The sequence below is a fragment of the Tachyglossus aculeatus genome, chromosome X5, assembly GCF_015852505.1.
Source record: "Tachyglossus aculeatus isolate mTacAcu1 chromosome X5, mTacAcu1.pri, whole genome shotgun sequence".
NCBI lineage: Eukaryota > Metazoa > Chordata > Mammalia > Monotremata > Tachyglossidae > Tachyglossus > Tachyglossus aculeatus.
In genome coordinates this window covers 3059132-3082176 of record NC_052097.1, presented here as the reverse complement: position 1 = coordinate 3082176, position 23045 = coordinate 3059132, and the positions used below count along the sequence as shown (strand labels likewise).

At 50.9% G+C, this 23045-nt stretch overlaps 1 protein-coding gene across 2 annotated transcripts; it reads right to left on the bottom strand.

Annotated features, from left to right (window-relative positions):
* Nucleotides 1–1139: 1139 nt before the first annotated feature.
* On the bottom strand, nucleotides 1140–22435 carry TRMT9B (tRNA methyltransferase 9B (putative)). 2 transcript variants are annotated; one of them, XM_038769299.1, is made up of 5 exons: nucleotides 22315–22435; nucleotides 15463–15548; nucleotides 4534–4688; nucleotides 3515–3688; nucleotides 1140–2277 (listed from the first exon to the last, which is right to left on the bottom strand). In XM_038769299.1, the coding sequence occupies exons 3-5, from the start codon at nucleotides 4685–4687 to the stop codon at nucleotides 1322–1324; spliced, it is 1284 nt and encodes a 427-aa protein (XP_038625227.1). In that variant the 5' UTR covers nucleotide 4688; nucleotides 15463–15548; nucleotides 22315–22435; the 3' UTR covers nucleotides 1140–1321. The 2 variants fall into 2 exon arrangements, with proteins under 2 accessions (XP_038625227.1, XP_038625228.1); XM_038769300.1 differs by lacking the exon at nucleotides 22315–22435 and adding an exon at nucleotides 19644–19670.
* Nucleotides 22436–23045: the final 610 nt, after the last annotated feature.

Genomic DNA, 23045 nt, shown 5'->3' with positions numbered 1-23045 from the left:
TCTGGGCTGGATTGTAGTTGGAGAATAGCGAGGAGAGGTAAGAGGGGGCAAGGTGATGGGCTGCTTTAAAGCCGATGGTGAGGAGTTTCTGTTTGATACAGAGGTAGATGGGCAACCACTGGAGCGTCTTGAGGAGTGGGGAAGCATGGACTGAACGCTTTTGTAGAAAAATGATCCAGGGAGCAGAGTAAAGGATGGACTGGAGTGGGAAGAGACAGGAGGCAGGGAGGTCAGCAACGAGACCGAAACAGTAATCAAGACAGGCTAGGCTACTGGGTAGGTGCCCAGAACAGCGCTCTGCCCACAACAGGTGCTCAATAAACATGAAGACCATGATTCCATCGGCCAGGAACCCTAACACTCCTAACCACCACCACCAACAGGGCAGAGGTCACCTTCCCAACTTGAGCCACACTGGGTAGGCCCGGGGTTCCTGCTTAACACTCCACAGGTCCCAGGGGACACATTAAAACCTTCAAAGGGGGCCCCAAGTCCCCTCCGCTCTGCCCTCCCGCCTCTCTTGGACCCCGGGCCGGGCTGGCAGAGTGGACTGGGGGCTTCCAGACCCCCGGGGATGGCTCGGATCTCCCTGGGAGCAGGGAAACACACCCCAACGTCCAGAGGGGCAGGGGGGCTTTCGCCCTGGAGCCCCTCACGTCCCTGGCTCTGCCAAAAGGCCCGAGGATTGAGGAGGGGTCAAGAGGCCTGGGAGGGGAGGGTCCGGGCACTGTCACCCCGGACAGCCGACCCTCCGGACCCGGAACAAGCACGCTCCCGACAGTGACGGCAAAGAAGTTCACGTGTGGCCCGTGTTCCAGGTCTTCCCCTGCCCGGATGGCCCCCAGCCCCAGAAGGCCCCCGGCCCCAGTCTCTTTAAAGAGAGAGCAGAAGTCCACCGGATAAAACAATCTAAAATACTCAGATCGAGCAGTGTGCCCTAGTGGATAGAGCTCGGTCCTGGGAGTCGGAAGGATCTGGTTCTAATCCCAACCTCGCCACTTTCCTGCTGTGCGGCCTGGGGTAAGTCACTTCACTCCTCTGTGCCTCAGTTCCTTCATCTGTAAAATAGGAATTAAGACTGCGAGCCCCACGTGGGACAGGGACTGGGTCCGACCAGATGATCTTATATCTACCCCAGGGCTTAGTACAGTGCCTGGCACATAGTAAGGGCTTAGAAAATGCCATTTAAATCCAAACGCTGGCTGGGGAAAGACTTCTCACGGTGCCCCGCATGGTGCATCCCGGAAAACGTCCAGGCCGGGGCGGCGGGGGGCAGGGACACGGAGGCCCGGTCAGTGTCTGGCCACGGGGCCATACCCGCTCAGGACCGGGGCCAACTGGCCGCGCCGTCCCGCCGCTTCTCGGCCACCACGCACCAGTTGCCGTGGTCGTGGCCGGAGCTGAGGACCCTCAGGTCGGCCACGTTCTCCTCCAGGAGTCGGCGGAGCTCCCCTTCCCGGAACACGTGGTAGTAGCGCATGAAGGCCCCGACGGCCGGAGTGTCCAGCGGCTGCTCGCGGGGCGGCCCCGAGGGGTCCGGGATGGAGCCGGGGGAGTCGGCGACCGAGGACCTCTCCCAGCGCCAACCCTGGCCAGACCGGCGGGGCTCCCCCGGACTTGGGCTCCGTCCCCGGGGCGGGCCGTCCCGCTGGCCCAGGGTGTCCGGCTGGTTCGGCCACGACCCCGCCCCGGCTGCCTTGCTCGGCACAAACACGTCGTCGTCGTCGTCGGGCCGGATGGAGGGTGGCCCCCGAGGGCTGGACCGGTGGCCTGCTGGCTGGGCGAGGATGGTGACCCCCTGCTCCTGCTGGCCTTCGCTCTGGGGTGGAGGCTCTTCCTCCTCCTCCGTGGAGGCCCGGGGCAGAAGCCAGGCCCGGAACGAGCGCCCCAGCGAGCTATAGAAGCCGCCCCCGCTCCCGGAGTCGGCGCCGGGGCCTTGCCCGCAGCAGCCTCCGGAAGGGTAGCCATCCAGGCTCCGGGAGCGCCTCCACTCCGGCCCCGGCTGGCGTCCGGCGGGCGACTGGGGGTGGTCGGCTTGGGGAGGGGCTCCAGGCCGCCCCGGGGGGAGAACCCGGGCCCCCGACGGCCCGGCCGCCAGAAGGAGACGCGAACACAGGGCCCGGTTCCAGGGTACGAACACGTCCTGCTTCTGGAAACGACGGTTCTTCTGCTCCATGGCCCAGGCGTAGATGAGGATGCGGCCGCCGGGAGCCAGCACCCGCGACATCTCCTCCACCGCGCGGACCCGCCGGCGCTTCGTGCAGAAATGGTGGATCACTGCGATGACACAGCCGGGCCCACCCTACGGTCAGCCGCCGCTTCCATCCGCCTCCCGCGGCTCCTCACCCGGGCACTGCCACAGCTGACCACGGGCAAACCCCCTGCCCTCCGCCCGCGCCCCATCGCTGTGGCCCACCCCGGGGTCACCGGTGCCTCTCGGCCTCTGGTTCCTCCTCATGCACATGTGCGCACTGGGTGAGGAGGAGGGAAAGGACAGGGATGAGGAGAAGGAGGCGGCAAACCAAGCTCTCTTCTCTTCTCTCCTCCTCCTCCTCTTCCCTCCCTTTCCCTCTCCCTCTCCTCTCCCTTTGCCCTCCTCTGCTCCCCTAGACCCGATCCAACTGCAGGAAATGTCTGTTCTATTGGACTTTCCCAAGCACTCAGTACAGTGCTCTGCACACAATAAGCGCCCAATAAATACCATTGATTGCCTCCCTCTCCTCCCACCCCATCAGCGCTAGGAATTTGGAAGGACCCTGGATCCGTTTTCAACTCCAGTGATTTCTGAAACTCGGATATAACCGGTGGAAAGGGCACGTGCAGGTGAGTCAGATCTGTGTTCCCCACCCAGCTCCAACTCTAGCTCGCCCTGTGACCACAGGAAGTCACCCAACCTCTCTAGGCCTCAATTCCTCATATGCCAAATGGGGATAAAATAGCCCTCTCTGCCTATTGTTCTGCCTGTGAGCTCCGTGTGAGGCAGATGCATCCAATCCCACTGTCTTTTGTGGGTTTTATGGTCTTTCCGTAAGGGCTTACTGTGTGTCAGACACTGTACTAAGACCTGGGGTAGAAATCACCTAATCAGGTTGGACACAGTCCCTGTCCTACGTGGGGCTCACAGTCTAAATCCCCATTTTTCAGATGAGGAAACTGAGGCCCAGAGAAGTGAAGTGATTAGCCCAACAGACAAGTGGCAGAGCCGGGATTAGAACCCAAGTCAATCAATCAGTCGTATTTATTGAGCGCTTACTGTGTGCAGAGCACTGTACTAAGAGCTTGGGAAGTACAAGTTGGCAACAACTTGAGTCCTTCTGACTCCCAAGCCTGTGCTCTATTCACTAGGCCACGCTGCTTCGCTACTGTCCCCCCTCCACCTTGGCACCTGGGACGCCAGCAACAGCGACACGACCATCACAATAATGACCGGTCGCGACCGAACCCGAGGGGGAAGGCACTGTCGTGGGGCAGACTTGGGGGACTGCGGGAGAGGCCCCCGGGGGGCCGGCCTTACCTCCTACGGAGATGACGGCATCGAAGCCCTGATCCCTAAAGGGGAGACTAAGGTTGTCACATACCGTGACTTCACATCCTTTCTTCCGGGCCACCTCCACCATGGGCCGACAGTAGTCACAGCCCAGCGTGTACACCTCGCTGTTGACACTGAGGTACTTTCCTGTCCCACACCCTAGGAGGGAGAGAGAGAGAAAAAAAAATGGAGAGGTAGAGAGAGAGAGATGGAGGAGAGAGAAAGAGACAGAGAGAAGAGAGAAATGGAAAGGGAGAGAGATGGAGAGGGAGAGAGAAAGAGACAGAGAGGAAAGAGAGATGAAGAGGAAAAAAGGAGAGATGACAGAGAGGGAGAGAGAGAGACAGAGAGGAAAGAGAGAGGAAGAGGAAAAAAGGAGAGATGACAGAGGGAGAGAGAGAGACAAAGAGGAAAGAAAGATGAAGAGGAAAAGAGAGGAGAGAGAGATGGAGAAAGAGGGAGAGAGGAGGGAGAAGAGAAGTCAAGTTATCAGACAATTTCCGCTGAGTAGTCTGAGAATGCCAGCTGACAGTAGAGGTCATTGGGAGCCCAGACGGCAAAACTCGCCAGAACAGACAAGATCCCAAATAGAGATACTAAATAATAATCATAACAACAAAAATAATAATAATTTTGGTATTTGTTAAGCACTTACAATGTGCCAGGCACTGTATTAAGTGCTGGGGTAGATCCAAAATAATCAGGTTGGACACAGTCCCTGCCCCACACAGGACTCAGAGTCTTAATCCCCCATTTTACAGATGAGGTAACTGAGGCCCAGAGAAGTGAAGCGGCAGACAAGTGGCGGAGCTGGGATTGAAGCCCAGGTCCGTGCTCTACCCACTAGCCATGCTGCTTCCCGCAGCCCCCATAGCGCCAGCTCCGTGAGGGTGGGATCTCCCGGGCTCTCGGTACCGTCGTGCCCTGTGTGCCCAAGGCCGGTCCATCACGCTGACCCATCAGGGGTGGGGGCATCGGGCCGTGGAGGGTTACAGGGGGCTCACCTATGTCAGCAACGAGGCTACCGGGCTCCTGCTCGAGGAGGAACTGGCGGACGCGGGGCCAGGCTCGGCTCTGTAGGCCACTGAAGTAGGGGGCCGTACTCTCGTACACCTGATGAACATGCCGCCTCTCCAGCCGCGACGCTTCATCTTCCATCCTGGCCGGGGCGGGACAGAGAGATGACGCCCGTTCAGCCGCACTTCGCGCCCCCCCTCCACTCCCCACCTTATAGATGTCCGATCGGACCCTGTCCCCGTCCCGCGGGGGCTCACGGTCTGAGAGGGAAGGAGAGCGAAGACTGAATCCCCATTTTACAGATGACGGAACTGAGGCACGGAGAAGCCAAGTGAATCGCCCGGTGGTGGAGCGGGGACGCCAAAGTGGGTCTCCCGATCCCCGGGCTCTCTCCGCTACACCATGCCACCCTGCCCTTCACCCCAGTGCTGATTTAGGAGGGAACCCCAGACTGAGCCCCTTCCTTCCTCTCCCCCTCGTCCCCCTCTCCATCCCCCCCATCTTACCTCCTTCCCTTCCCCACAGCACCTGTATATATGTATATATGTTTCTACATATTTATTACTCTATTTATTTTACTTGTACATATCTATTCTATTTATTTTATTAGTATGGTTTTGTTCTCTGTCTCCCCCTTTTAGACTGTGAGCCCACTGTTGGGTAGGGACTGTCTCTATATGTTGCCAACTTGTACTTCCCAAGCGCTTAGTACAGTGCTTTGCACACAGTAAGAGCTCAATAAATATGCTTGATTGATTGAACCGAGGGTCAGCCTGGGCAGCAAGGTCTCCCTGCCAAGCCGACAGGGCCCGGGCCCTTTAAACTACCAGCACGTGAACCACTGACCTCCCAGAGGGACCCGTGGTCCCCAGGCCCCTATCCAGTGACCTTCCACCAGGACCTGAACAATCCAGCTCGTTAAAACAGCCCAGGGCCACTTTATCCAAGCGCAGGTGGCGATTTACTTTATTTTTATTTATTTTTTTACTTATATTAATGTCTGTCTCCCCCTCTGCAGTGTAAGCTCGTTGTGGGCAGGGAATGTGTCTGGCACACTGTTATACTGGACCCTCCCAAGCACTTAGTACAGTGCTGTGCACACAGTAAGCACTCAATAATTACAATAAATATGGAAAGCGGAGGGCAGACTCCTTCAGATAGAGCACAAATATGACTTCTGGCACTGCGGCTAAGGAGGTCAGAAAACCCATTCATCTCCGTTTGCCTTGATTTAAAGAGACGGCTTCAATTTCTGATGGATAAATCCTCAGTTCTTGCCCCACATCAGGGGTTGAGTTTACTAAGGCAGGTGGGGTGGGGGGTGGGGGGGGAGAAAAGGAGGGAAAAGTTGGGAGTAGGAAGAAGGAAAAGAAAAGGAGGGAGAAGAGAGGAGGGGGAAGGAGACAGCAGAGGAGATAATAATAATAATAATAACCATAATTATGGTACAGATGAGATTCGGTTTTTCATCTGTAAAATGGGGATTGAGACTGAGCCCTACATGAGACAGGGACTATGTCCAACCTGATTTGCTTGTATCCACCCCAGCACTTAGTATAGTGCCTGAAACATAGTAAGCACTTAACAAATACCATAATTACTATTATGATTCTATCGTAATCAATTGTATTTATTGAGCGCTTACTGTGTGCAGAGCACTGTACTGTGTGCAGAGCACTGTACTAAGCGCTTGAGAGAGTACAATAGAACAAGAGAACAAATACATTTCTTGCCTCCAGAGAGCTTACAGTCTAGAGGACTGGTCATCCAGTCTCTCCCTAAATGGACGCCTCTACGGGCCAGCAGAACTTCCAATTAGGAGATTTTCTTTTTCTACTTAGCTCCAACGGGGTAATTTCTTCCCGTTTGCGAGGCCCTCTGAATCTGTTCCGGAGGCCAGCCGTGGTTCCGGAGGCCGGCCGTGGGCGGGGGCAATGGACTAATTAAATATTTATTTACCGCTTAAGGCAGCTGCGTGAATTTGATTTCATTTCTCATCCGAGTCAGGCACCCGGTGAACATTCAGAATAGATCTGCTACTTCCAAGCCACAGCCCCACTGACTACGGGGCTTTTTTTCCCGCTGTCGAGGTTCAGCTGATTTTTTTGTAGTGGCAAGTAAATAAGAAATATGAAAGAAAGTATAAAAATTGTTCGGGCCGCCCAAGGTTATCCATTCTAAAAGTTCCACAGAGAAGCAGCATGATATAGTGGATAGAGCCTGGGTCTGGGCGCCAGAAGGACCTGGTTTCTAATCCTGGCTCCGCCACTTATCTGCTATGTGACTGTGGGCAAGTCACTTCACTTCCCTGGGCCTCAGTTTCCTCATCTGTAAAATGGGGATTAAGACTGTGAGCTTCATGGGGGCCAGGGACTGTGTCCAACCAGATTATTTCGTTTCTACCCCCAGCACTTAGTACAGGGTCTGGTACATAGTAAGCACTTAATGAATACCACTGTGACCCCTGGCAAGTCACTTCACCTCTCTGTGCCTCTGTTATCTCATCTGCAAAGTGGGGATTGAGCCTGTGAGCCCAACATGGGACAGGGACTGTGTCCAACTTGATGGGCTTATATCCACCCCAATGCTTAGTGCAGGGTCTGGTATATAGTAAGCACTTAATGAATACCACTATTAATTAGTAGTATTATTATCATTATTCATTGTTTTCCAGCCCCGCTCAGAAGCTTTCGGGTTTGACTGGAGATGCCAGGGGACCAAGGCTGGAGTCCAACCCAACAGTCGACAGGTGACGGGGAAGGAGTCGGATGGTGGCAGCTACAGGGGACAGATATGTGATGGGATACACTCTTTTTTTAATGACATTTGTTATGCGCTTATTATGTACCAAGCACTGTACTAAGCACTGGGGTAGATCCAAGCCAATCAGGTTGGACATAGTCCCTGTCCCACATGGAGCTCGCAGTCTTGATCCCCATTTTACAGATGAGGGAACCAAGGCACAGAGAAGTGAAGTGACTTGTCCGAGATCCCACAGCAGACAAGTAGCGGAGGCAGGATTAGAACCCAGGTCCTCTGACACCCGGGCTTAGGCTCTTTCCACTAAGCTGACTGTTCCTCTAAGAGAAGCAGCGTGGTTCAGTGGAAAGAGCCCGGGGTTTGGAGTCAGAGGTCACTGGTTCAAATCCCGGCTCCACCAACTGTCAGCTGTGTGACTGTGGGCAAGTCACTTCACTTCTCTGTGCCTCAGTTACCTCATCTGGAAAATGGGGATTAAGACTGTGAGCCCCCCATGGGACAACCTGATCACCTTGTAACCTCCCCAGCGCTCAGAACAGTGCTTTGCACATAGTAAGCGCTTAATAAATGCCATCATTATTATTATAGAAGTGAAGCGGCTTGCCCAAGGTCACACAGCAGATGAGTGGCAAAGTCGGGATTAGAACCCAGGTCCCTCTGAGGCCCAGGCTCTATCCACTATGCCACGCTGTTTCTCCAAGCTGCTTCATGCTGTGTCCGCTAGTGTGGCTTAATGCTACACCTTCTGGCAAGTGACCACTTGCCTGCTGTGTGACAGCAGGCAAGTCATTTCACTTCTCTGTGCCTCAGTTCCCTCATCTGTGAAATGGGGATTATGACTGGGGAGCCCCGTGTGGGACAGGGACTGTATCCAACCTGATTAGCTCATGCCTATCCCAATGTCTAGAAAGGTAACTGGCACACAGTAAGCATTTAACAAATACCACCTAAAAAAAAAAAGTGAATTGGGGTTTGAAATGGCCCGCTGTCGGTGGTGAACAGGACCCTGGGAAGGGGAAATACAAGGGAATCAGACGGTTTTCCTTTGTCCTCCTCCTCCTGTGAAGGGCATCAGGGGAGGGTGCGTCTGAAGGCCTGAATAGAGTCAGAAAATTAAAAAACAAGCCCAGATGGATGGGCTGTTCCCCAGGAGAGAGCCAGTTTGCAAAGCACCTTCTGCAACTTGAGTTCCGTTTCCTGGAATTTAATCCCGGGAAGCTCTAATGGAATTAGAATGATTTTTTCGCCATCTGGGGCTGAAACCACCCATCAGCTAACCATAATACCCCGAGTCTAGAGAGCACTTTCATTTACAGTGCCTCCTTTTGCCCTTCCAATGTCCCCGTGAAATAGGGGTGGCATGAATCCCATATAACAGATGAGGAAACTGGTTCAAGAGAGGTCAAGCGACTTGCCCAAGGTGATAAGGTAAGCAAGCGGCAGCCAGGGTTCTCGCTAGCTTCCATGAACGTCAGTGAATCTGATAAACCCCGAAACCCCTAGAGTCCATCACGGACCTCATTGGTATTTTTGGAGCGCTTACCATGTGCAGCGCACTGTACTAAGCGCCTGGGAAAGTGCGCTATGAAAGAGTTGGTAGATGTGATCCCTGCCCCCAAGGGATTTACAGATTGACCATGGCTTAGTGGAAAGAGCCCGGGCTTTGGAGTCAGAGGTCATGGGTTCAAATCCCGGCTCTCCCACTTGTCAGCTGTGTGACTCTGGGCAAGTCACTTAACTTCTCTGGGCCTCAGTTCCCTCATCTGTAAAATGGGGATTAAGACTGCGAGCCCCCCATGGGACAACCTGATCACCTTGTAACCTCCCCAGCATTTAGAACAGTGCTTTGCTGTCATCATTATTATTATTGACAAGAGTTAATGTCTATCTTCCCTTCCAGACTGTTTGCATCTTATGGAGTGGGAACTTGTCTACCAACTCTGTTATATTGAACTCTCCCATGCATTTAGTACAGTGCTCTGCACACAGTAAATATTCAATAAATAAGACTGATTGATTGAATTCTACTGACAGTCCTAGACAAGGACTGACTGACAGGTTGTGGTGTGAAGAGAAAGTATCTGCTATCATAGACATCGACAGGTTCAAGAGGGGCTTGGGCATCCTGGAAGGGAGAGTCAGGGATGGAGGGGGCGAGTCAGGGGCGTCAGGTGGTCCACGTTGGATTACTGGGGGAGACTGTAAGCTCCTTGTGGGCAGGGATCACGCCTACTAACGCTATTGTATTGCTCTGTCCTAAGCACTTAGTCTAGTGCTCTGCACACAATAAGCACTCAATCAAATCATTCATTGACTGACTGATTGAGAGTCAAGAGTGGAAAGGTTACAAACTAATTGGGTTGGACACAATCCCTGTTCCAAGTCTTCCGGAAAACGGGGTTTGAGACTGTGAGCCCCAATTGGGATAGGGACTCTGTCCAACACAATTTGCCTGTAACCTCCCCAGTGCTTAGCACAGTGCCAGGCACACGGTAAGCGCTTACCAAATACCACAATTATTATTATCATTTCCATCATCACAGGAGCTAAGGGGTCCCGGCTACCCTGTCCTGCTGGAGGCAACTTACCCCTGGGCTGGCTGGCCTTTGAGAAAACAGGTTCTTCTTCTTTTTTTTTTCTTTTTTTCTTTTAAGTGGTATTCATTAGGCACTTACTATGTGTTAAACACTGTTCTAAGCATTGGAGTAGGCATAAATTAAGTCGGACACAGTCCCTGACCTGCGTGGGACTCACAGTTTAAGTAGGAAGGAGAACAGGTATCCCCATTTGGCAGAGAAGTTAAGTGACTTCCCCAAGTGACAAGCAATCGGTGGAGCCTGGAATAGAACCCAGGTCCTTCTGATTCCCAGACCCAGGCTCTCTCCACTAGGCCCCACTGTCAGTCAGTCAATTGTATTTGTTGAGCACTTACTGTGTGCTGAGCACTTGGGAGAGCACAATACAACAATAAGCAGACACACTGCCTGCTCACAATGAGCTTAGATTGTAGGGGGAAGGAGACAGATATTAATATAAATAAATGACAGATATGGACATAAGTGCAGTGGGGCTGGCCAGGGGTGAATAAAGGGAGCAAGTCAGGGTGATGCAGAAAGGAGTGGGAGAAGAGAAGAGGAGGGCTTAGTCAGGGAAGGCCTCTTGGAGGAGATGGGCTTTGAACAGGGGTAATCGTCTGTCGCATACAAGGAGGGAGGGTGTTCCAAGCTAGAGGCAGGACATGGGTGAGAGGTCAGTGGTGAGAAAGATGAGATGGAGGTACAGTGAGAAGATTGGCATTAGAGCGGTGAAGCGTGTGGACTGGGTTGGAGTAGAAGAGTAGCAAAGTGAGGTAGGAGAGGGAGAGGGGATTGACTGCCTTAAAGCCGATGATGAAGAGCTTTTGTCGATGCAGAGGCGGATGGGCAACCCCTGGAGGTTCTTGAGGAGTGGGGAAACATGGGCCTGAACTGCTTCTCCTCTGGCTGAGGCTGCTCTTTACTCTAAGCCGTCCACATCGGCTGAACCCCGGGAGGTGTTGAATATTTAATACCAACCACATGAAGAGCTAGGCTAACCGATCCAGGCCCAAGAGAGAAAGCTCAAGTCTCCTCGGTTCCCCGGGGCAAGAATGGCAACTTTTATTTTCAGTTCAATGGCGGCGGGATTTGTCCTGAATCATTTTGTTGTTGTTGTTCTCCCAGAAGCCTTTGGACTGAACCCAAGCAAACCCGTATATCCGACCACCGGCTAAAGCCCTGGGCCAATTAACAGCTGCTCCTCTCACCCTACTGCCGGCTTATCTGGATTCTTAGGACCACCAGGCAGCAGCAACCAAGTCAGGGTTCGGGGCTGGACGTGCTCTCCACCAATGAGTAGGATGGAAAAGGGCCACAGTCAGTCAGTCATATTTATTGAGGGCTTACTGTGTCCCGAACACCGTACTAAGGGCTTGGGAGAGCCCAACCAAACAATATAACAGATGCATTCCCTACCCAAAACGAGTTTACAGTCTAGAGGGGGAGACAAATATTAATAGAAATAAAGTACAGATGGTGCTCTGTGGCTTCCCTAACGCCAGCTGGGGTTGAGTGTTCGATTTTCCCAGGAGGATTCGGGTCAGAAATGTGTTTTGCCACTGCCAAAAGCCCCTCGGGGAACGCATTTGCTCTCTGGGGAGAATTCGCTTGTCGTTTCACAGCTCCCGAGGTGAGGAGCCACACAGCTGCCGGGTTTAAGAACTGGCCCCACCATGCCTGGAACCAGTCAGTCTCCGTCCAGGCAGCATGGGCCCCTCGTCTTTGGCTCAAAACGGCCGGCCACAGGGGAAGTGTGACTGAGCCCTCAATCCCCTGGACCCCTCCTACCTCACCTCGCTGCTCTCCTACTCCCCTACTCCCTTCTACATCACCCTGGCTTGCTCCCTTTATTCACCACCCAAACCCCAGCCCCACAGTACTTATGTCCATATCAGCAATTTATTTCTCTTATTGTCTACTGCCCTTCTACACTGTAAGCTCGTTGTGGACAGGGAATGTGTCTGTTTTATGGTGTTTCGCAAGTGCTTAATACATTGCTCTGCACACAGTAAGCACTCAATAAATAACGACTAATAATAATGATGGCATTTATTAAGTGCTTACTACATGCAAAGCACTGTTCTAAGTGCTGGGGAGGCTACAAGGTGATCAGGTTGTCCCATGGTGGGGGCTAACAGTCTTAATCCCCATTTTACAGATGAGGTAACTGAGGCACAGAGAATTTGTGACTTGCCCAAAGTCACACAGATGACAATTGGTGGAGCCTGGATTTGAACCCCTGATCTCTGACTCCAAAGCCCATGCTCTTTCCACTGAGCCACGCTGATTGATTGGAGCTAAAAATAACCCCTGTCCACTTGGGCCTCAAAGATATGTGAGAGGGAACAAAGAGAGATCAAGCCACTAGTTTTTGTGGCCGCCATTGAGTGTGGGCAGGGAATGTGTCTGTTTATTGTTGTACTGTCCTCTCCCAAGCGTTTAGTAGAGTGCTCGGCACAGTAAGCACTCAATAAATACGATTGAATGAATGGACAGACTGGCTCTAGCTGCGCTCCGAGTGACCCTCGGCCCACAGGATGCCAGATAGGCTGGGAAGGATTAGAAATGAAAGACAAACGTGCGTCCCCCGGCTCGAGGCGTGATCCGAGGTGCCTTCTCCCGGGATGGATGTCAGCTAGTCGGAGTCTGCTGCGTGGACCCCAGGGTCCTTGCTTCCTGATCAGTCAGTTGGTCAGTCACTAGGCCGCACTGCTTCTCGAAAACACGCATTCTGAGGGAACTGTGGGCAGACCAGAACCCCCTGGAAGCTCCTGGGGTAGGGAAGGGCGAAGTGCCCGGAATAGGCACGGGGAAACCAGGAAGGTCCCGCAGTCCCAGAGGACGGGGCTGCAAGCCGGGAGAGGAGGAGGAAAGCTCGGGAACGCTTCTCAAGAGGCTAGACTGTCGGCTCCTTGAGGACAGGAATCGCATCTACCAATTTGACCATATTGTACTCCCCCAACCGCTTAGTACAGTGCTCTGTGGACAGGGAGCGCTCAGTAAATACCACCGATTGAAGAGGGTGGTTGCTGGGGGAAGTGTAGAGGAGAAGGCCTTCCTTTGCCTTATTTATTCATCTAAGATGGTCTGTTTTCCCTCAGACAGGTCTGGAAGAGCGGGGCTGCCTGTTAAATCTCAGAGGAAGGGAATTTAAGACGACAACAGCAAAAGCCTTTTCCAACACCATATTTCAAAAGAATCGATGTTCTTTCTAACCTGTTTTTTCACCGTCCAGCTTTCGGATCCCTACATTGTTACTGGAAACACCATACCTTTAAATTCCATATCACAAATTACTTACTTATATTAATGTCTATCCCCCCATCTAGACTGTAAGCTTATTAAGGCCAGGGAACATGTCTGCTAATTCTGTTGTATTGCATTCTTCCAAGTGCTTAATACAGTGCTCTGCACACACTAAGTGCTCAATAAATACGATTGATTCCACCTCTGGGCTATCCAGCCAACCACACCTCTGGAGCCTCAGCCCTGGCTCGGCCTTCCCCGGGAACCAGGAGTTTTGGGGAGCCTGATGTCCACACTATTTTACTGCTGTACCTCAGCAGTGAGGGGGATTCCAGGCAGGGAGGGGAGAGGAGGCCACCTGCCCCTCCAGGACTTCCTGACTGGATTTCTGACGGGAGTCCCACTGGCTCGGCGAGAGTCGGGTGGCTCCCACATAATAATAATAATAATATTTGTTAAGCACTTACTATGTGTGAAGCACTGTTCTAAGCACTGGGGAGGATACAAGGTGATCAGGTTGTCCCACTTGGGGCTCACAGTCTTCATCCCCATTTTACAGATGCTCAGAGAAGTTAAGTGACTTGCCCAAGGTCATACAGCAGACATGTGGGGGAGCCGGGATTAGAACCCAAGACCTCTGACTCCCGTGCCCGGGCTCTTTCCACTGAGCCACGCTGCTCCCGCATCTGGGCCCATTATTCTGATTGCCCAGTGTGGGGAGGTCACTGAAATCCATTTCCATCTTCCAGTTATTTGTGGATGGCTTTTTTTTTAATGGTATCTGTTAAGTGCTTACTGTGTGTCAGCGCTGTTCTAAGTGCTGGGGTAGATACAAGTGAATTGGGAGTGTTCAAAACCCAGCTCTGCCAACAGCCTGCTGCATAGACTTAGGCAAGTCACTGACTCTCCCTGGGCCTCAGTTTCCCCTGTGAAATGGGACTAAGAGTTCCTCTCCCGTCCTCTTAGACCAAGCAGCATGGCATAGTGGACAGAGCTCGGGCCTGGGAATCAGAAGGTCACGGGTTCTAATCCCAGCTCTACCACTTGTCTACTGTGTGACCTTTGGCAGGTCACTTTACTCCTTTGAACCTCATCTGTAAAATGGGGATTGAGACTGTGAGCCCCTCATGGGACAGGGACTGTGTCCAACACGATCTGCTTGGATCCACTCCAGCGTATACTACAGTGCTTGGCACAGTAAGTGCTTAACAAATGCCACAATTATTATTAATATCATTATTATTATTAACTGCCCCGTGTGGGACAGGGACTGCGTCAGAATTGACATCCTTGTATTTAGGAGAGTGGGCCTAGAGGAAGTGCTTAATAAATACCGGAAGAGTAGTGGAAAGAGAGATGAAAGAGATGGACTTTAAGATGGAGAGAGGAGGAGGAGAGATTCAGGGGAAGAGAAAGAGGAAGCAACTGCCAACGGAAAGGAGACCGGGAGGAAGCAGCAAACGGAAGGGAAGATCGGAGGCGCGGGGGGAGAGGGAGGGAGACCATGGGTACCACAGCCTGAACGGACGGTAATTACAAGTGGGGAGAAGCGCTAGCCTCCCTCAAATGTCTCCCGGTGTCTGCTAGCCTCCAACAGACGAGACCGGCTCTGGCTTGGCCGCTGTTTCTTCGCTATGGTATTTGTTACGTGCTTACTCTGTGCCGAGCACTGTTCCAAGCGCCGGGATAGATTCAAGATCTTCAGGCCAGATACGGTCCCTGCCCCATAAGGGGCTCACAGTCTAAGTGGAAAGGAGAATTCATCCACTGAATCGTATTTATCGAGCGCTTTACTAAGCGCTTGGAAAGTATACGGAATCCCCATTTTGCAATTGAGGAAACTGAAGGCACAGAGAAGCCAAGTGACTTGCCCAAGGTCGCCCAGCCGGCGAGTGGCGGAGCTGGGATTAGAACCCAGGTCCTCTGACTCCCGGATCCGGACTCTTTCCACTAAGCCACGCTGCACCCCACGGGATCACACGGGTGTTCCCGGGAACGGAGCCCGGATGGGCAGACCTGCTCCGGACTGCCCGCGGAGGCACGCGGTCAGTCGAAGAGACGGCTTTAACCTTCGCACGTAGACCCCGGACTCCGGCCCCACTCATTTGCAGCCGGTTTGGGGGGGATTCATCCGGCGGGGCCTCAGACACAATCCCTTGGGAAGTCACAGATCAGCGCACATCTGTCACTGTGACAGTCACGAGCGGACCACCTCTCCCACACACCCTCGTCGCTAAAACTTAATCTGGGCCCCAGACAAAATAATCCTCAGACGCACGTTTCCCTTCCTTCCAGGAAATCCTGGACAAAGAAGATTCCGAAGAGATTCCTTACCTATGCAAATGGAGCCGCTTCAGTTCCACAAGCCTCCCGTGCTCCAGACGCCATCAAGGCTTCGGGAATTCCTTCGAGCTGCAACTCTATAAAAAGACACACACGCACACACACCCAGGATATGAAAATGAGCGATTCTCTCCCCGTGCGTCATCAGCCACACATTCATCCTTCTAGAAATCAAGGTTCTTCTGAAGGGCTAGAGGAGGCTCCCGTTTCGTACCTGGAAACCAGACCTCTTGGTACAGAAGGAGGCCTCTGACGTGCCAATAACCACCCAGGGTCTCCTCGGCAGTGAGTTGGGGAGAATCCTCCAAGGTACATTTCCCTCTGGACGCCTCTCCCCTTTCTCGGATCAGGAGTCAAGAGTCGCCTCACGAATCTTCAGCCCGGCTTCTGGGAGCCCCAAAGCGGCTTCCCTGCCGGGCTCTGCCGCTCCCGGGACCCCGTTTTCCCTCCCCAGGTTTCCAGATCCTTCTCTAACTCCCAGAGGAGCTGAGCCTGGCGCACTCCACTAACGAGGTGAGTTAGGCTGTAGAAATCCTGTCTGTTCCTACTCATCACTGGACATGGGTAAATAATAATAACGGCATTTATTAAGCGCTTACTATGTGCAAAACACTGTTCTAAGCACTGGGGAGGTTACAAGGTGATCAGGTTGCCCCCCAGGGGGCTCACAGTCTTAATCCCCATTTTACAGATAAGGGAACTGAGGTACAGAGAAGTTTTACTTTTACTTGTACATATCTATTCTATTTATTTTATTTCGTTAATATGTTTTCTCTGTCTCCCCCTTCTAGACTGTGAGCCCACTGTTGGGTAGGGACCATCTCTATATGTTGCCAACTTGTACTTCCCAAGCGCTTAGTACAGTGCTCTGCACACAGTAAGCGCTCAATAAATATGATTGATTGATTAAGTGACTTGCCCAAAGTCACACAGCTGACAACTGGTGGAGCCAGGATTTGAACCCCTGACCTCTGACTCCAAAGCCCGGGCTCTTTCCACTGAGCCACGCTGCTTCTCTTAGTGACCGGTTCGATCGCCACACTGGCCAGCCCCGCCAGCCAGCACCCCTTCCTACCAAACAATCAATCACTCCCACAGATGGGCAAATCTTTTCCTGCCCTCCTCGATTCTTCGACCCACGCCCTCCCCGCCAATCCTGATCATCACAATACTGTGATTCCGTCTCCTAAGAAACACAGACACTTCATTAAAATCACTTCAATCAATCAATCGATCGCATTTATTGAGCGCTTACTGTGTGCAGAGCACTGGACTAAGCGCTTGGGAATTACAAGTTGGCAACATATAGAGACAGTCCCTACCCAACAGTGGGCTCACAGTCTAGAAGGGGGAGACAGAGAACAAAATCAAACATATTAACAAAATAAAATAAACAGAATAGATATGTACAAGTAAAATAAATAGAGTAATAAATATGTACAAACATATATACATATATACAGGAAAGAGCCCGGGCTTTGGAGTCAGTGGTCAGGGGTTCAAATCCCGGCTCCGCCTCTTGTCAGATGTGTGACCTTGGGCAAGTCACTTCACTTCTCTGGGCCTCAGTTACCCCATCTGTAAAATGGGGATTAAGACCGTGAGCCCCCCGTGGGACAACCTGATCACCTTGCAACCTCCTCAGCGCCCAGAACAGCGCCTTGAACATAGTAAACGCTTTATTCAGAGCCAATGGGTGCGCTTTGATTTCCTGACTCGGTTTCCTCCAATGCTGAATTGTTCAGTTAAGGGTACAGCCGGGGGTATAAACTTCCACTGGATTCCCCAGGTATAGTCTCGGGAACACCCCAGGGCATTTCCAAGGAGGCCCCTTCTCTCTCCTTTGAGGTGATTGGAATTATTGGGGTTCGTGCAGCGCAGCCGACCGGAAAAAAAGTGGGGTCGGGAGCCAGGAGACCCAGATGCAAATCCCACCTCTGCCTCAGGCCTGCTTCCGTGTGGCCTAGTGGATAGGGCATGGGCCTGGGAATCAGAAGGACCTGGGTTCTAATCCCGGCTCCACCTCTTGTCTGCTGGGTGACCTTGGGTGGTTATTTACTTTCTCTGTGCCTCAGAGACCTCATCTGTAAAATAATAATTGGCATTTGTTAAGCGCTTACTATGTGCAAAGCACTGTTCTAAGCGCTGGGCACTGTAAAATGAGGATTCAGATTGAGATCCCCAAACGGGACAAGGCCTGTGTCCAATCTGATTAGCTTGTATGTACCCCAGCGCTTAAAGCCGTGCCTGGCATGTACTAAGCTTTTAAACAAACACCCTTAAAAAAAAGTCGCTGGCCTTCTTTGGGCCTCAGTGTCCTCCCTTGTAAAATGGGGAGAACGCTACCTACTGCATCTCCCAGAGATGCTGGGAGGACAAAATGAGATTGGATCAGTGAGGGGAGGCTATAAACGTTACGCAGGTGGAAGGCTCATGATGATGATGATATTTGTTAAGCGCTTACTATGTGCAAAGCACTGCTCCAAACGCTGGGAAGGATACAAGGTGATCAGATTGTCCCACATGGGGCTCACAGTCTTCATCCCCATTTTACAGATGAGGAAACAGAGGCCCAGCGAAGTGAAGTGACTTGCCCAAAGTCACACAGCTGACAGTTGGCAGAGCCGGAATTTGAACCCATGACCTCTGCCTCTCAAGCCCGTGCTCTTTCTATTGAGCCATGCTGCTTCTCTCATCCGAAGGTTTAGAGCACAGGTCAAGCTGTTGGCAAGGGGTGCTTGGCGGGGTCTTTGGCAGGTCTGCCAGGGATGGGAAAGGGGGGTTAGGGGAGTGGGGAGAGCAGAGTATTCATTGATTCATTTGATTGTATTTATTGAGCGCTTACTGTGTGCAGAGCACTGTACTGAGTGCTTGGGAGAGGACAATGCAACAATAAGCAGACACGTTCTCTGCCCACAACGAGCTGACAGTCTAATCCCGGCTCCGCCACTTTCATTCATTCAATCGTCTTGATTGAGCGCTTACTGTGTGCAGAGCACTGTACTAAGCGCTTGGGAGAGGACAAATCGGCAACATATAGAGACGGTCCCTTAACCAACAACGGGCTCACAGTCTAGAAGGGGGAGACAGACAACAAAACAAAACATGTGGACAGGTGTCAAAACCATCAGAATAAATAGACTTGTAGCTATATGCACATCATTAATAAAATAGAGTAAAAATGTGTACAAGTAAAATAAATAGAGTACTAAATATGTACAAATATTCACAAGTGCTGAGGGAAGGGGAAGGGGTTGGGCAGAGGGAGGGAGAAGGGCGATGGGGAGGAGGAGGAGCAGAGGAAAAGCGGGGGCTCAGTGTGGGAAGGCCTCCTGGAGGAGGTGAGCTCTCAGGAGGATTTTGAAGGGAGGAAGGGAGCTAGTTTGGCCATGTGACCTTGGGTAAGTCACTCCCCTTCTCTGGGCCTGAGTTCCCTCCTCTGTCAAATGGGGCTAGAGACTGTGAGCCCCACGTGGGGCAGGGGCTGCCTCCAAATCATGGCTCAGTGGAAAGTGCCCGGGCTTGGGAGTCAGAGGTCGTGGGTTCGAATCCCGGATCTGCCACTTGTCAGCTGTGTGACCTTGGGCAAGCCACTTCACTTCTCTGGACCTCAGTTCCCGCATCTCTAAAACGGGGATGAAGATTGAGAGCCCCACGTGGGACAACCTGGTCACCTTGTGATAATGATGATGGCATTTGTTAAGCGCTTACTATGTGCAAAGCACTGTTCTAAGCGCTGGGGGGGATACAGTGTGATCAAGTTGTCCCACGTGGGGCTCACAGTCTTAATCCCCATTTTTACAGATGAGGGAACTGAGGCTCAGAGAAGTTAAGTGACTTGCCCAAGGTCACACAGCAGACTTGTGGTGGAGCCGGGATTCGAACCCCTGACCTCTGACTCCAAAGCCCGGGCTCTTTCCACTGAGCCACGCTGTATCTCCTCCAGCGCTTAGAACAGTGCTTGGCACATAGTAAGCCCTTAACATGGGGATCATGTAAAATGGGGATGAAGACTGTGAGCCCCACGTGGACAACCTGATGACCTTGTATTTACCCCAGTGCTTAGAACAGTGTTTGGCACATAGTAAGCACTTAACAAATACCATCATTATGATAATGATTCGTAGTATTATGGAACAGTGCTTGGCACATAGTAAGCGCTTAACACATACCATCATTATGATGAAGATGATGTAGAGAAGCAGCGTGGCTCAGTGGAAAGAGCCCGGGCTTGGGAGTCAGAGGTCGTGGCTTCTAATCCCCGTTCCGCCACTTGTCAGCTGTGTGACTTTGGGAAAGTCACTTCACTTCTCTGGGCCTCAGTTACCTCATCTGTAAAACGGGGATGAAGACTGTGAGCCCCCCATGGGACAACCTGATCACCTTGTAGCCTCCCCAGCGCTTAGAACAGTGCTGTGCACATAGTAAGTGCTTAACAAATGTCATTATTATTATTATTATTATTATTATTATTATTGTGATTATGATTAGTAGTATTATGGAACAGTGCTTGGCACATAGTAAGTGCTTAACACATACCATCATTATGATTATTATTATTAGCAGTATTACGGGACAGTACTTGGCACATAGTAAGCGCTTAACACATCCCATCATTATGATTATTAGTAGTACTATTATGGAACAGTGTTTGGCACATAGTAAGCGCTTAACACATCCCATCATTATGATTATTATCATTAGCAGTATTATGGGACAGTGCTTGGTACGTAGTAAGCGCTTAACACATCCCATCATTATGATTATTATCATTAGCAGTATTACGGGACAGTGTTTGGCACATAGTAAACGCTTAACATATCCCATCATTACAATTATTATTATTAACAGTATTACGGGACAGTGCTTGGCACTTACTATGGTAAGCGCTTAACATATCCCATCATTATGATTACTATCATTAGCAATATTACAGAACAGTGCTTGACACATAGTAAGCACTTAACACATACCATCATTATGGTTATTATCATTAGCAGTATTATGGAACAGTGCTTGGCACATAGTAAGCGCTTAACACATACCATCATTATGATTATTATTAGTAGTATTATGGAAGAGTGCTTGGCACATAGTAAGCACTTAACACATACCATCATTACGATTATTATTATTAGCAGTATTACGGGACAGTGCTTGGCACATAGTAAGCACTTAACACATCCCATCATTATGATTATTAGTAGTACTATTATGGAACAGTGCTCGGCACATAGTAAGCGCTTAACACATCCCATCATTATGATTGTTATTATTAGCAGTATTACGGGGCAGTGCTTGGCACATAGTAAGCGCTTAACACATCCCATCATTATGATTATTAGTAGTACTATTATGGAACAGTGCTCGGTACATAGTAAGCGCTTAACACATCCCATCATTATGATTATTATCATTAGCAGTATTACGGGGACAGTGCTTGGCACATAGTAAACGCTTAACACATACCATCATTATAACTATTATTATTAGCAGTATTACGGGACAGTACTTGGTACATAGTAAGCGCTTAACATCCCATCATTATGATTATTAGTAGTACTATTATGGAACAGTGCTCGGTTCATAGTAAGCGCTTAACACATCCGATCATCATGATTATTATGATTAGCAGTATTACGGGACAGTGCTTGGTACATAGTAAGTGCTTAACAAATCCCATCATTATGATTATTATTATTAGCAGTATTACGGGACAGTGCTTGGCACATAGTAGGCGCTTAACACATACTATCACTATAACTATTATTATTAGCAGTATAATGGGACAGTAGTTGGCACATAGTAAGCGCTTAACATATACCATCATTATGATTATTATCATTAGCAGTATTATGGAACAGTGCTTGGTACATAGCGCTTAACACGTGCCATCATTATGATTATTATTAGGATTACGGGACAGTGCTTGGCACCTAGTAAGCGCTTAACACCCACCATCATTACAATTATTATTATTAGCAGTGTTACGGGACAGTGCTTGGCACATAGTAAGCGCTTAACACATCCCATCATTATGACTATTATTATTAGTATTATGGGACAGTGCTTGGCGCATGGTAAGCGCTTAACACCCACCATCATTATGATTAGTATTATTAGAAGTATTACGGGACAGTGCTTGGCACATAGTAAGCGCTTAACACATCCCATCATTATAACTATTATTATTAGTATTATGGGACAGTGCTGGGCACATAGTAAGCGCTTAACACATCCCATCATTATAACTATTATTATTAGGATTATGGGACAGTGCTTGGCACATAGTAAGCGCTTAACACCCACCATCATTACGATTATTATTATTAGCAGTGTTACGGGACAGGGCTTGGCACATAGTAAGCGCTTAACACATCCCATCATTATAAGGATGATCAATAGCAGTATTATGGAACAGTGCTGGGCACATAGTAAGTGCTTAACACATCCCATCATTATGACTATGATCATTAGCAGTATTATGGAACAGTGCTGGGCACATAGTAAGCGCTTAACACATCCCATCACTATAACTATTATTATTAGGATTACGGGACAGTGCTTGGCACCTAGTAAGCGCTTAACACCCACCATCATTACGATTATTATTCTTAGCAGTATTACGGGACAGTGCTTGGCCCATAGTACTAATAATAATGATGGCATTTATTAAGCGCTTCCTATGTGCAAAGCACTGTACTAAGCGCTGGCACTGCTTGGCACATCCCATGATTATGATGAAGATGCTGGGTCTCTCATTGGGTTGGATCCGGCCGAGCGGTTCTCCCCTGGGAGGGAGGATGAGGATGAGGGCCCTTCCCCTCCCGGCTGGCCCGTTACCTGGTCCCCGGGGGGCTTCAGCACGCCCCCTCCTCCTTGTTCCCGGGCCCCGATCGGCTCCCCGCCCCCGCAGGACCGGGCGCTGCAGTCGCTGCATCCGCTGCAACCGTTGCAACCGTTGCAACGGCTGCACCAGGCCCGAAATAGCAGCAGCAGCAGCAGCAGCAGTGCAGCGGAGCAGTGGGGCGGGGGTCGCTTGGGCCCCTCCGAGCCCTGGACCCGCCCCCTCCCAGCTCGCCCCTCCCACCCCCGGGCCTTGGCCATTCGCTCCATCCTATTTACTGAGCGCTTACTGTGTGCAGATGATGATGATGGTATCTGTTAAGCGCTTACCAGGTGCAAAGCGCTGTTGGAAGCGCTGGGGAGGTGACAAGGTGATCAGGTTGTCCCACGGGGGGTCACAGTCTTCATCCCCATTTGACAGATAATAATAATAATAATAATAATAATAATAATAATAATAATAATAATCATGGCCTTTGTTAAGTGCTTACTAGGTGCAAAGCAATCAATCAATCAATCGTATTTATTGAGCGCTTACTGTGTGCAGAGCACTGTACTAAGTGCTTGGGAAGTACAAGTTGGCAACATATAGAGACAGTCCCTACCCAACAGTGGGCTCACAGTCTAAAAGGGGGAGACAGAGAACAAAACCAAACATACTAACACTGTTCGAAGCGCTGGGGAGGTTACAAGGTGATCAGGTTGTCCCACGGGGGGCTCACAGTCTT